Source organism: Populus nigra, chromosome 1 (genome assembly GCF_951802175.1).
Source record: "Populus nigra chromosome 1, ddPopNigr1.1, whole genome shotgun sequence".
Taxonomy (NCBI): domain Eukaryota; kingdom Viridiplantae; phylum Streptophyta; class Magnoliopsida; order Malpighiales; family Salicaceae; genus Populus; species Populus nigra.
Window position 1 is genome coordinate 22,947,667 of NC_084852.1, and position 13,830 is coordinate 22,961,496.

At 36.0% G+C, this 13,830-nt stretch overlaps 1 protein-coding gene across 1 annotated transcript; it reads right to left on the reverse strand.

Annotated features, from left to right (window-relative positions):
• Positions 1-9,724: 9,724 nt before the first annotated feature.
• LOC133677586 (uncharacterized) lies at positions 9,725-11,374 on the reverse strand. Its single transcript, XM_062099710.1, has 2 exons — positions 10,525-11,374; positions 9,725-9,867 (listed from the first exon to the last, which is right to left on the reverse strand). The coding sequence occupies exons 1-2, from the start codon at positions 11,372-11,374 to the stop codon at positions 9,725-9,727; spliced, it is 993 nt and encodes a 330-aa protein (XP_061955694.1).
• Between the last annotated feature and the right edge of the window lie 2,456 nt (positions 11,375-13,830).

A 13,830-nucleotide genomic window follows, 5' to 3' on the forward strand; every position in this document is an offset into this window, starting at 1 on the left:
GCTGGCGGGGGGAATTATTTTCCCCCCACCCTCCTGCATGCAGAACGTTATTCGTTCTGCATGCAGGAAACAACACAAAATGCAGCAACGGAGGGGAAGAAGAATTACTTGGCGTGGAGGAGGCTGTGCGCCGCTGGTTTGTCGACTTCGCTGGCGGTGCTGCGGTGGCTCCCTGCGGCGCTGCGGCTGTTCCGAACGTCCGGCGGTGTTACTGCTTTTTTCCCAGTTTTCTACCCGTTTCCAGCCTTTCCCTTCCTCTTCCTATGTTTCGGTCTTCTTCTTTTTTTTCTTCCCTTTCCTCTCTTCTCTCGGTCTGTCTTTTCTTTCCTCTGTTTTTTTTTATGTTTTTCTCTCCTCTCGGTTTCTCTCTTCTTTCGGTTCTTCCTCTTTTTCTCCTCTGTTTTTTTTCGTTTTCTCCTCCCCCTACGTTCCTGTACTCCTCAGCGTTCTTGGGTTCTATTTATAGAGCCAAGGGCGTGACTTTTTTCAGCTCTCATGGGAGGCAGCCGGCTGGTCGGCCATTGGGCGCGACTGCCAAGGTTCGCCCCCCCGGTTTTCTGGCAGGTGCGCGGCGGGTGGTCGGCCATTGTGTTCGGTCGGTGGGCTCCAGGCGAGAGAGAGGGCCCTGCAAAAATTCAAAAAACAAAAAGCTCATTTTCCTTCTTCCCCGCTGCATGTTCAGGGGGGAAGAAGAAAGGGGAACAGTGCCGTTCAAAACGGCACCGTTCGGTCTTCCTTTTTTTTTTAAAAAAAAAATATATATGAAACGACGTCGTTTTAGAGAAAACGCGCCGTTTCATTTAACTGTGGCGCCAGAACGCGCCAATGTTCAAATCAGCCCTCAATCATCTTTTGTTCATTCAATTGCATCCCTGCCAATTTCGGTCTCCACCCCTCTTGTTGGCCGCGTTTTTCACTTTAGTCCTTGCCCTCTGATTTATGCAATTGAGCCCTTAATTGATCAATAAACTTCCAATTTCTTCAATTAGGCCCCTGAATCAATTAACTCCAGCCCCTATACTTGCGCGCCTTCTTCAATTTGGTCCTTGGTTTCGGATTTCTTCAATTAAGTCCCTAATTGGCTCTTAAACTTCAATATTTATGCAATTAAGCCCCTGATTTAACCTAATAAATTCCTAAAAAATATATTTTGGCCCCAGAACTTAAATTTCTTCTAATTAAAGCCCAAATTGACTTAAAAATCAATTTTTCTTGCAATCAAATCCCCTATAAATTCATTTAAAAATCCAATTAAGTCCATAAACATCCAAATTTGGGTTTTTCTCCTCAAATTTCAAATTTTCCTTCTCAACAGGGCTCTCCTCCTTCAAGAATATACTGTCAAAAATCCAATCTTTGTATTTTTAACCTCATGGACCAATTTTCCCACCATTTTCTCAGCGCTTCTGCCTCTTGTTATTTTTTCCTAACCTCCTTTGGCTATATATATTTTATATATATATATTTTGTGGGGAACCCAAAAATGGGTTACAACAATTCTATTCCGTTTTACGAATAAATTAAAATGAAGTGTTAGAGAAAAATAGGGAAAAAAATGCTTCTTCTCTGGCAACCAAAATAATGTCATGTCATTATTAGCACTAAGATCCCGTCCCATAGCACTACTTAAGATATACTAAGAGGATTTTTATTATGTTTGCAATTAATTCTAAGTGAAGTAAGGAGTTTTAAGATTAATCATGGTGTTAAATCCAGCTAACTCACTACTAGAAATTCGCTTAATACCAACGGTATTATCGACGAAATAATTCTATCGGTAATTTACAGTCATAATTACAGACGGAATATTCAGAATAAAAAAAAAGCGGTTCACTGACGTGGAATTTTTTGCTGGCGATTTTACCGACGGAATCACCGAGGGATTCAAACCGGGATCTCCATACAGTGAGGTGACCGATTCACTGTCAGAATTGCCGACGGAATCACCAACAAAAGTACTCCGTCGGTGATTCCATCGGCAAAAGTTAATATATCACCACTCTGTCGACCCTCTCCTCTCCTATTTCTCCTTCTTCTTCCCCATCCCAACTCTCCCCTCCCAAACTACAAACAACCAGCCCCCCCAAAAAAAAAATCTCCCGCTTCTCAGCACAAGTCATATTTCTTTAAGTTTTGTGGTCACAACATCTGTGTTCTAATTTATTGTGGATTTTATCATTTTTTGTAAGTAATTCTATCTTTTTTAATTTAAACATTTAAATGTCAATTTTATTGTTTTTTTAGTATATGTATTTTGTTAGTATATGTACATGTTTTATTGTTATTTGTCAAACAAAGTTATAGTATATAAATGTATAATTTTGTACTTGTTATGATTTGTTTTAGATTTTGTAAAATTGTATTTGTTTGTAAATTGTTGAAACTTTGTTGAATTACCGAATTACATGTGTTGTGGTGAAATAATTAATAGCTTGTTTAACAGGTCTGTTTTAATTTTTATCAATGTTATTGTGGAGTTGTAATTTCTGTAAATTTATATGTATACATTTGTATGGACGTTGATAATTTCTAATGAATATTTAATATTTATGAGAAGTTGTAATTGGTTTGTTGGATAATCTTGAGATAAACCAATATTTTTGCAAAATTATTTACCTAACATTGTTAATTAATACGTGTTATCATCATAATTTTATAGAGGTTCGGTAGAAGTTATGGATGATCGTTCATGGATGTATCGAGATTCACCCCAATGATTGTAGAGGATGGATTATTGTAACAGGGTTCGGGGTGTTATTAATTTCATAACATCTATTCCCAGAAATTTTACTGGATGCGGTATTAGGTATCCATGTAGGAAGTGTCAAAATAAAAAGTATCTACATCTAGATGTTGTAATGATGCATTTTCTACACAAAGGGTTTATGGAGAATTACCGGTGTTGGTATGCACACGGAAAAGTATTTGTTCGTAATAAGAGCATGGGAGAAAGGGTGGTTGGGTCAACTTTTAGTGCTAGCAACGTGCATGAAGTTGTAAATGACAACACTAATCCTTACAAGAATATGATTATGGATGCAATGAGAATGAATCAAGGTAATGTCAGTCAATGTCCAATCGTAGAAGAAGAACCTAATGCAGATGCAGCTAGGTTTTTTGATTTGTTGAAAGATTTTGACGAACCATTATGGGATGGCTGCACGAACCACAGTAAATTATTGGCCGTAGCATAAATGTTCACCATCAAGTCAGATCATGGGTTGAGTGAGGCTGAGTATGACAAAATTATTGAATGGGCGAGAAGCATATTACCTGAAGGGAACAGGCTAAAAGAGAACTTCTATGTTGTGAAGTTCATGATGAAACCCCTCGGTTTAGGATACCAAAAACTTGACATGTGCCCTAACTTTTACATGTTGTACTACCTTGAAAATGCTGAGATGATTGAGTGCATAACATGTCGGCATTCCCGTTACAAACCCAGAACTTGTAGGGGAAAGACTCTAGTGGCATATAAAAAACTTAGATACTTCCCAATCACACCTAGACTACAGAGGTTATTCATGTCACCAAGGACTGCTGAGCATATGACATGGCACCAATCACATAATGCGGTTGATGGAGTGATGGTGCATCCTTTTGACGGTGAAATGTGGCAACACTTTAACAGTGTGCATCCTTACTTTTCAGCTGAATCAAGAAACGTGTGTCTTAGGTTGTGTACAGATGGATTCGACCCATACGGGTCATTTGTTGCTCCTTATTCTTGTTGGTCGGTCATACTCACAGTTTATAACTTACCACTGAGAATGTGTATGAGGCCGGAGTTCATGTTTTTATCTACTGTCATACCCGGTCCGAGCAGCCCGGGCTAGAATATAGATGTTTGGCTTCGACCGTTAATTGACCAGTTGATGCACTTGTGGTCCTCCAAAGCTTTTACTTATGATATATTGAGGAAACAAAATTTTGTTATGAGGGTAGCTTTGATGTGGACTATCAATGATTTTCCAATTTATGGAATGCTTTTTGGTTGGAGCATGCATGGAAAACTAGCATGTCCATACTGCATGGAAAACAACAAGGCATTCACGCTAACAAATGGAGGTAAAGCTTCTTTTTTTACTGTCACCGTCGTTTCTTACCACCGAAACACAGGTACAGAAAGAACAGAAAGGATTTCTTTGGTGGCAGAGTTGAAAAGGATGTTGCATCCCCGCGTCTTTTTGGTGAAGAATTGCATGATGTTATATCACAGTATGGTGACATTGTGTTTGGTCTTCAATCAGGTAAGCAGAAGTTTCCTGGTTTTGGTTTGACCCATAATTGGGTAAAGCAAAGTATCTTTTGGGAGCTTCCTTATTGGAAGACCAATCTCCTCCGCCATAACCTTGATGTCATGCACATAGAAAAGAATGTGTTTTAGAATATTTTCAACACTGTCATGGATGTGAAGGGGAAGAAGACAAAGGACAACATGAAGGCTAGATTGGATATAGCTTTGTTCTGTAATCGTCAAAATATGAAGTTGGTTTGTGATGGTTCACGGGTCACAAAACCAAGAGCAAGCTTCATGTTAGAGAAAAACACAAAACTACTAGTCTACAAATGGCTTAAGAGTTTGCGTTTCTTCAATGGACATGCCTCGAACATATCAAGGTTGGTTAATACGGAGGAATGCAAATTTTATGGAATGAAGAGTCATGACTACCACGCGTTTATGCAAACACTCATCCCATTAGCTTATCGTGATTTGTTGCCAAAAAGGATATGAGATGCACTCATGGAGATCAGTTATTTCTTTAGAGATATATGCTCCACCAAGTTGAATGTTGATCACATTGAGAGGCTTGAAACAAAAATCGTTGAGACACTATGCAAACTTGAGATGATATTACCTCCATCATTTTTTGACTCAATGGAGCATCTCCCCATACATCTACCGTTCAAGGCAAAAGTTGGAGGACCGGTCTAGTATAGATGGATGTACCCATTCGAACGGTTAGATATTATAGTTGCAATGTAATTCATATATAAAAGTATTTTCTTTGTTTTACTTAATTGAAAATCTTTGATTAATTCAATGCAGGTACTTGTTCAATCTAAAAGAAAAGGTTAAGAACAAGGCACATGTTGAGGCTTCGATATGTGAGGCCTTTATTATTGAGGAGATCTAAAAATTTATTTTGTACTATTTCAAACCTCATTTGAGAACGAGAATCAATCGCGTTCCACAGCATGATGATGGCGGTGAAGTGCCTTTAAGTGGGAACTTGTCAATATTCTCTAATCCTAGACAACCCACACCTAAAAATGTTGTAAGGGGAAGATATTTTTCGGAAATAGAGTTCAGACAAGCATATAATTATGTTCTACTTAACTGTGATGAGCTGAGACCTTTTATTCAGTAAGTATATATATGTACTACTAATTATACTTTGTTAATAATATACTATTTATATATTGTAATATCATAAACTCATTATCACTTACAGGCAACATCAATAATTTTTGTTGTCCAATAACTCACAGCTAACCGAATCCCAGATCTTTTAATTACAAGATGAACAATTTGCCACGTGGTTCAAAACACATGTAAGTACTATCACAAACTCATTATCACTTGCAAAATTATTGTATGCATGTGATTACGAAATTCTCATTTACTGTTCATTGTTGTACATTACATACAAGGTTTATCAAATGGGAAGGAGTGCTACTAAGTCATTGTCTTCACTAAGCCTGGGCCTTGAAAGAAAAGTTAAGTGCTACAACGGGTATTTTATCAATGGATATGTGTTCCATACTAAAGAATACGGGCATGAAAGAAAGACATACAATAGTGGTGTTGTGTTAAGGGATCGACTAGCAGTGAGTTAGAAGTTGACTACTATGGTAGATTAGAAGAGGTCATCAAACTGCAATATCATACCGAGTAGAATAGAGTGTTTTTATTCAAATGCTATTGGTATGACACGGCTGACAGAGGAATTAGAGTTGATCCTCATTACGGTCTGGTCGAAATCAACTCAAAAGCTAGACCCCGCAACGTAAACGATGTCTTTGTTTTTGCAAAGCAATGTCAACAAGTTTATTATACATACACCCTTTCATTTAGAAAGGCTCGATAAAGAGTTGATTGGTTATCCGTTATAAAAACAAAACCCAGGGGTCGTGTCGAGGTTGTTCAGCATGAGAAAGAAGACAAAAGTGTGCGAGATGAAGTCTTTCAAGTTAGTGAGTTGGTTGAACCATATAGAGTTGCTCCTTCGAGTGACTTGGAAGACAATTCAAATTTTCATGTTTTCGATGATAGTCTTGTTGATGTTGATGTAGAGGAGTTGAATGTTGTTTTGAGCTCTAGTGGACAAGCAAATGTTGATGAAGATGATGATGATATCCATATTGAAGATTGCGATAAAGGTGATGATTGTTCAATTGACGACGACGAAGAAGAAAATTCTGACTAACTATCAGAATGAAGCAATGTGTAAAACACAAAATATGTATTTTATAACTTTGTATTGTTTAAGCACTGTTGTTATTGTTTTATGCGATGGAAAGTTTGTAATTTAAGTGTTTGCAGGAAGGTAAATAAGCAATACAAACATAATCTTTCTTGCTCACTGCATTATCACCGACGTCTATACCAATGGCTTAAAATCTATCAGCATTTCATAGTAGCTTCATTGACAATGCCATAATAATCAGCAACGACTTTGTGGACGGATTAATGTCCGTCGGCATTACACAGTAGCTTCATTGGAAATGCGACAATAATTACCGACAACTTTGCAGACGTATTAATGTCCGTCAGCATTTCACAGTAGCTTCACTGAATATGCCATAATAATTACCGACGACTATGCGAATGGATTAATGTCCGTCGACATTTCATAGTAGCTTTACTAGAAATGCCACAATAATTACCAACGACTGTGTGGACGAATTAATGTCCGTCGGAATTTCACAATAGCTCGGCAAATGCTACAAATCACCAACGACTTTGTGTACGGATTCCATTCATCGGTATTTGTCGACAGTTCACAATTACCGACCAATTCACCGACGGACAGTGCAAATTTCAAAGGGCGGGTATTAAATGCATCTCTGACCACGTGCCGTTGCCGATGAAATTACCGATGGAGTGTGAAAAATATAGAGGGTAATTAAAAGTCCTGGTGCGAAATTAAAATGTTACCGATGGATTTTCAAAACATCACCGACGAAATAATTAAAAATAATAATATTGAAATTGGTCGTCGGCAAGTCCGTCTGTAAAACTGTGGTATAAATCCCAGCGACCGCCCCTTCAGTTCATTTCTTTGTTTCTTTCGTTTCACAACTCTCATTTTCGCTTTTTTTCCTCTCATTTGCTTCAAATCTCTTGTTTTTTGCTTCTAATCTCTAGTTATATCTTCAACAAATTAAAAGGTATGTATATCCTCTACTTCATTTCTTTAAGATTTTATTTTTTTATTTGTTTTTTATTTTAGCTATTGTTATTTTTGTTATGTTTATTTGTTTTGGTGTATTTTTATAATGTAGATAAAGTTTTGAAATAACCACATTATTAAGGTAAGCATTTTTCATTCCTAAAGTCTATAGTTTTTTTTTAATTTGTTCAATATATTTTATTGTTTGTATTGCCATAATAATTGAACATTTTGTTGAATTTTAATTATCATTGTTGAATTTACCTTGTAATTAGTAATGGCATATATAGGAATAAAAACCATAATTTTATCTCAATTTTACTCTATTATTGCATTATATGTTTTTAGGTATTTTCATTAATTTCATAAGTTAGAATGTGTTAGAATATGTTAGAATATGTTTTTTGGATGTTAGAATGAGTTTTAGTTAATTAGTTAACCCCATCATTCTCTATTTAGAATATGTTAGAATATGTTTTTTGGATGTGTTGATTTGTTTGCAATTGTTTGGCGTAGCACCATTCATAAGTTAGAATGCTTATATTGGAGGAATTGTAGGTTTTGTTTGTGTTTATGTTTTGTTCATTGTTTCTTTTGTAAATTGTTCCTTTGTTGAATTTATCATGTTTAGGTGTTGTGTTGTAAATTTTGTTCATTTTGATGGATTAAAAGTGTTTTGGGGAATTTTGATGGATTGATGAAATCAAGTAGGAGATGGTTATGATAAGCATTTTTGGTTTGTAGAATGTGGCTAATTTGATTTAGCTATATGGTGTTGGTTAACTAGGCAATTTGCTTAAGTTTGGATAGTTATGCTATTGTTAATTTTATTTTAGTATGAGTTTTTGGGTTTTCTTGTTTTCAATTAGTTGTGGCTATTGTCAATATTTGCAGGTTTGAAAAGTTTGGGTAGTCTCCAGTATAGGAAAGGTGCTGCCGAATTATTTTTACAATCGAATTTAATTATATAATTATTCGTATAAAATTGTGTAGATGCGTAGAACGAAATCAACAACTTGTCGTTCACATATGGTCACAACTAGTTCTTCTAGCAGTGAGGATGACATATCCTTAGGTGCCAATCAAGAAAAGGCACCTACGCCGTTTTACAATGCAGAGGCGGCATGCCTTCGCAGCGGAATGAATTCACCTGCAAGTACTAGGCATTGTGGAAGGACAACCTTTCAATGTAAGTTTGTTTTGGTCTTAATTTTTTTTTATTATAACATAATTTATGAACAACTAATCAATATTTCATTAATTTAATTTATTTCCAGGTTCACAAACATTGAGGCTACCCAAGTAATATCACCGGCATTTAAATCGTCGATGGAGATTCCATTATTTTAATGGAGTCAAATATCTAGGCACCCTGGATGGATACCTCAAATCAATGCATGGTTTGACAGATTTGAGGTTGGTGTTAATTTCTAATTTCTAGCTTATTTCTAATAAATTATTAATATAATTGTAAATAAATTATTATTTTTATTTAAAATTAATTATTTATACACATGACAAATTCAGCTGGGACAGTGCGCATTACACTGTTGTGAGGAGGGTGTAGGAAAATCACGCAGCAACTAGGTAATATCGAAAACAATACAATATTTTTTTAGAAAACTTTATGTTTCAAAATCTAATTTCTCGCTATGGAAGTAGGTTGCGTGATTTTTGGTATCAAGCACAAAAAAAGGAAAAAAAAACGCAAGAGATAACGGTCTCCAAGGTTGGAACAATGTGGCAGTTTAGAGGGATTTCAAACCGCTATACATCCTGGAAGATATATGGCCGCAATAGAGCACGTGATGTCTGAGCGATTCACACAACGCTAATAGTCCGGTGCTCGCAACCGGAACCGACCAATTTATGGCTAGGTGACAACGCACACCGGCGACTCCATTTCGTTTGCTGCACATGCCAAACGGATGGTAAGATTAATTTAAATGGAATATATCGTTAAATAATTTATTGTTACTTAATTAATTTTTTTCCTTATAGGCTATGTCTCTTGGACGTGAGCCGAGCCCAATGGAGCTGTTTGTTGAGACCATAGTTTTGAAATCTGACCCGGTCATCGACCCGGTCAAGTGATCGGGTCACTGGTCAGATGGGTTGACCCGGGTCAACAAAAAAAAACACCTATAAAAAAACACTTACATAAACCAAATTTAAATTATAAACCAACAACATAAATTTAATTCAATATTCAAAACACAAACAAAATATAAATTATAAAATATTTAAAACAAAACATCCAATCACATAAATTCTAAAATATTTTAAACAAAACATCCAACAACATAAATTCTAAATCAACAACACATTCACTTTTGTTGAATGAACACATTAAGTTCTTCTGTGTCCATAGGAGCAAAATTTGGATTAAATGTCGATGGAATTGAGCCAATCTCGTCAACACCTAATAAATCATCAGCATGCTCCTTTGAAACTTCATCGTCACAATCATCTTCAATATCATTAACATTTATGACATCTACATTTCAAACACAATTAATAAATAAATATTATGTGTTAAACAAAACTTTATTTTAAATAATATTTATCACTAAATAATCAATCATTAATTACCATCATCTAAAGTATCTTGTATGGTCATAATTGATAGAGCTTAGTGAAAACTCTCTGCTTCTTCAGTTGTCAAGATTGACGGGTCATCTTCTACTATCCAATTTTCAATGTCACAAATTGTCTCAACATTAATTGGATCATAATTTCATCATTTCTAATAATTCCTATATATTAAAAGTGAAGATAAGCACAATATAAGTATTAATAATGTTACTAAACAAGATAAAATAATATTTAAGGAATTAGAGAAAAGAAAAATACTTTTGTTTCAATCTTAGATTGCAATGGATGTAAACAAGGTCATTAAGCCTTTGGTGCTCCAATCTATTTCTCTTATTGGAATGAATATGTTCAAACATACTCCAATTTCTTTCACATTTCGAAGAACTACAAGTTTGACTTAACACTCGTATAGCCAACTATTGTAGATTTAGAGCGCTGGTTCCATATGTCATCCACCATTCATCTATACAAAAAAATAATAAGTAAAAGGAGACTATGTCAAATAATATTTTTAAATATAAAAATTATATACCTGGAGGCATAAGGGTGCGATTATTTATTGCAGACACTCGACCAAAGTCATGTTTAGCATTCCTAAACAACTTCATCTCACTTGTAATCTTACTTTGCAATGATAGATTTCCATGTGCATACTTCTCAAGAACATCTAGAAGTCCAGAAATGGTGCTCATATGTTTATCCATTATATTTGCATCATATTGAAATCGAGGATTCAACCAAAATGCCACTGCATAAAGATTTCTATAAAATTGTCCATCCCACTGATTACTAATAATGTCTATGAAAGGTTTCACTCTAGCCTTTCTCTTTTGAAATCTCCTCATCATTTCTTCTTTTGCATGATGAATAGCATCATACAAATATCCCATCGAAGGTCTATCATCACCATCAACCATTCGTAGAACTCGAATTAAAGGCTCACTCATTCGCACAATTATTGCACATTCTTCCCAAAACAGAGAGTCTAGCACACTCTCAACAAATTTTTTTCCTTTGCTATCTTTATCATAAGCAGATGAGACCCATTCCCTAGATGTCACCATAGCTCTCAACTCATCTTTGTGAGCTAAAATGCTTTGCAATGCAATGAAATTGGTAGCAAAACGAGTAGGAGCTGGATGAAGTATTTCTTTTCCTCCAATGAACTTCCTCATCAAATACAATGGATAACAATGATTATAAATATACTTTGTGATACCAGAAGCATGCTCAACAACACAACAAACTGACTGCAATTTACCAATGTCCTGGAGTATGAGGTTGATGCAATGAGCAGCACAAGGAGACCAAAATATTGAAGGAAATTCTTCCATCAATAACTTGCCAGTAGCAACATAATTTGCAGCATTATCAGTCACCATATACATAATGTTTTCTACCCCAACATACAAAACAATCTCTCTAAACAACTGATATAACAATCTAGCAGTCTTTGAGACATCTGAATACACTGAATACAATGGGAAATTAACAATGACAGCCCCATGGTTTTCATTCAATACAAAAGAATTAACAATGTAATTGACACAATACAGATTCAACACAATACACTGAATACAATGGGAGCAATGCTATTCGTGGAACTTTTATGAGATTTCAGAATTTTTAATTTTCTTTCATTTCCTTATTTTTTTCTATTGAAGGGTTTCTTAGACCTTGTTTTATTGCAATATTTAACTTGATTTCCTACAAAATATTTCCCTTTTAAACTCTAACAGAATTACAAAAATGTTAGTATTGATCATTTGAGTTTAATTCTTTTCTTGGAAAATAAGAAATAGCTAAAGACACACAGGACTTAAACCTCACGACAATTTTTGTATCCTTATTTTTCTTAGAAAAAATACGTAGACAGAAAAAAGGATGTAGGCCATTGGGATATTTAATAAAAATATGCTTTCAAGATCACTGGATTTTGACATTGAAATGGCTTAAAGAACACCACGGATTCATTTGAACTAATACTACTCTGACAGTATTATTCTGTAAAACTAACAGTCGGCATTTTTATCCACAACTCCACATAACATGTATTGAATTTTTTTGGGGTTTTCTTTTATATGAAAATGGCTAAAAATAGCTAGTAATATACTAAATCATGTGAGCTAAAAACCGTGGACAAAAACTAATCTATAAAGATCAAGATTCAAGCTTTAACCATGTAATTAATTGCTTTTGATCAAACAAGCAAAACCCAGATTGTGTTTTCAATTTAAGAATCCTTATGTCCATGAAATAAAACACATGCCTTTGACTAGATATGGGTTAGTTCATAGTCCTTGCACTCACACACACTCTTTTATGATTTAAAATTCCCAAGTCTAACAATGATATGAGACAAAAAGAATGAAAGAAAGAGTAGCTGCAATACTAATCGGAAGAGGCAGCAAGTGCAATAGGCCGGGACACGGAGGTTGAAGGAAGAGAAAAGGTAGCAGCAGGAAGCAGCGGGAAGTCCTCTGCTCCTCTGTCAAGATGTCCTTTGCGATCAGCTGGATTTTAATTAGGTATGCAAATTGTAACAGATAATGCTTTGTCCTTCTTCAGTCTTTAGTCTTCAGCGTTTCGGCCTTTTAAAAGGCCAAAACAATGTTGTTTAATAACTGGCAATAACAAAAAAATTGACCGGGTCTCACCTGGGTTTGACCGGGTGGACCGGGTCCCGGGTCGACCCGTCGGGTCGACCGGTTTTCCCCGAGCCAATTTCCATCCAGGTTTTTGCCTCCACTCGGACTGGTCCCAGGCTCGGGTTGGTCGGGTCCCGGGTCGACCCGTCGGGCCGGTCTGGGTTTTAAAACACTGGTTGAGACGCACGTGCGGAGTCAACACCGCCAAAAAGAGGCGCAACAGTTCGATGACAACCACGCTCAACACTTTTGTTATGTTTGTTCAACCATTTTATTTCATAAGTTATTATTTTTATTGAATTGAATATGATGATTTCTTTTTTCATTTTCAGGAGACCTATAATAGCCGGTTGAGGGAGAGATATGAGGACGATCTTTCGACCCATCCGGATTTTGATCAGGAATTGTGGATGGAGGTAGGATCGTCCGGTGGACCCAATAAAAATCAGGTGTACGTGCTCTCCAACACTACGACCAAGAACTTGCGAGTGGCCCGTAGTGTCTCAACCGCGCGTTGGGAGCTCCAAATCAGTATCGAGCACCCAATCTGAGGATATCATGGCCTTAAAACAACACACGGCTCATCTCATCGAGAAATACGAGCAACTCTTGACGCATTATGAACAATTCCGCCAAATGATCATAAACATGACTGGACAGAGTGGTGATACATGTGCGCCCCCTTTTTGGCCGTATAACAACCAACCTCCTCCTCCTCCAGTTCTGCCATTGTGCTAATTTAATATTTTTTTTGAAACACATTCAATTTATAATGAATATTATTTTAACTTTATTTCATTGTTTTTGATGTTTAATAAAATTTTATTTGCATAATTGGTTTTTTTACTATTAATTTATATAATTTTATATTATTTATTCTAAATAATAATTTTTTTTAAAACACCCACTAAGGGATTTACAGACGGAATATACCCGTCGACATTTGACAGAGAGCAGGAAATGCCACCATCCCGATGAATTTACAGACGGAATGTATCCGTCGGCATTTCACAGAGTGGTGGAAATGCCACACTCACCGACAATTTTACAGAGGGATACCATCCGTCAACATTTAACCGAGAGCTGAAAAATATTTATTGGATATGCCATTATCATCAACGGAATAAATCTATCGGCGAGAATTTTTTTAGCGCAATTTCCCTCTGTAAAACCATCGGTAATATATTTTT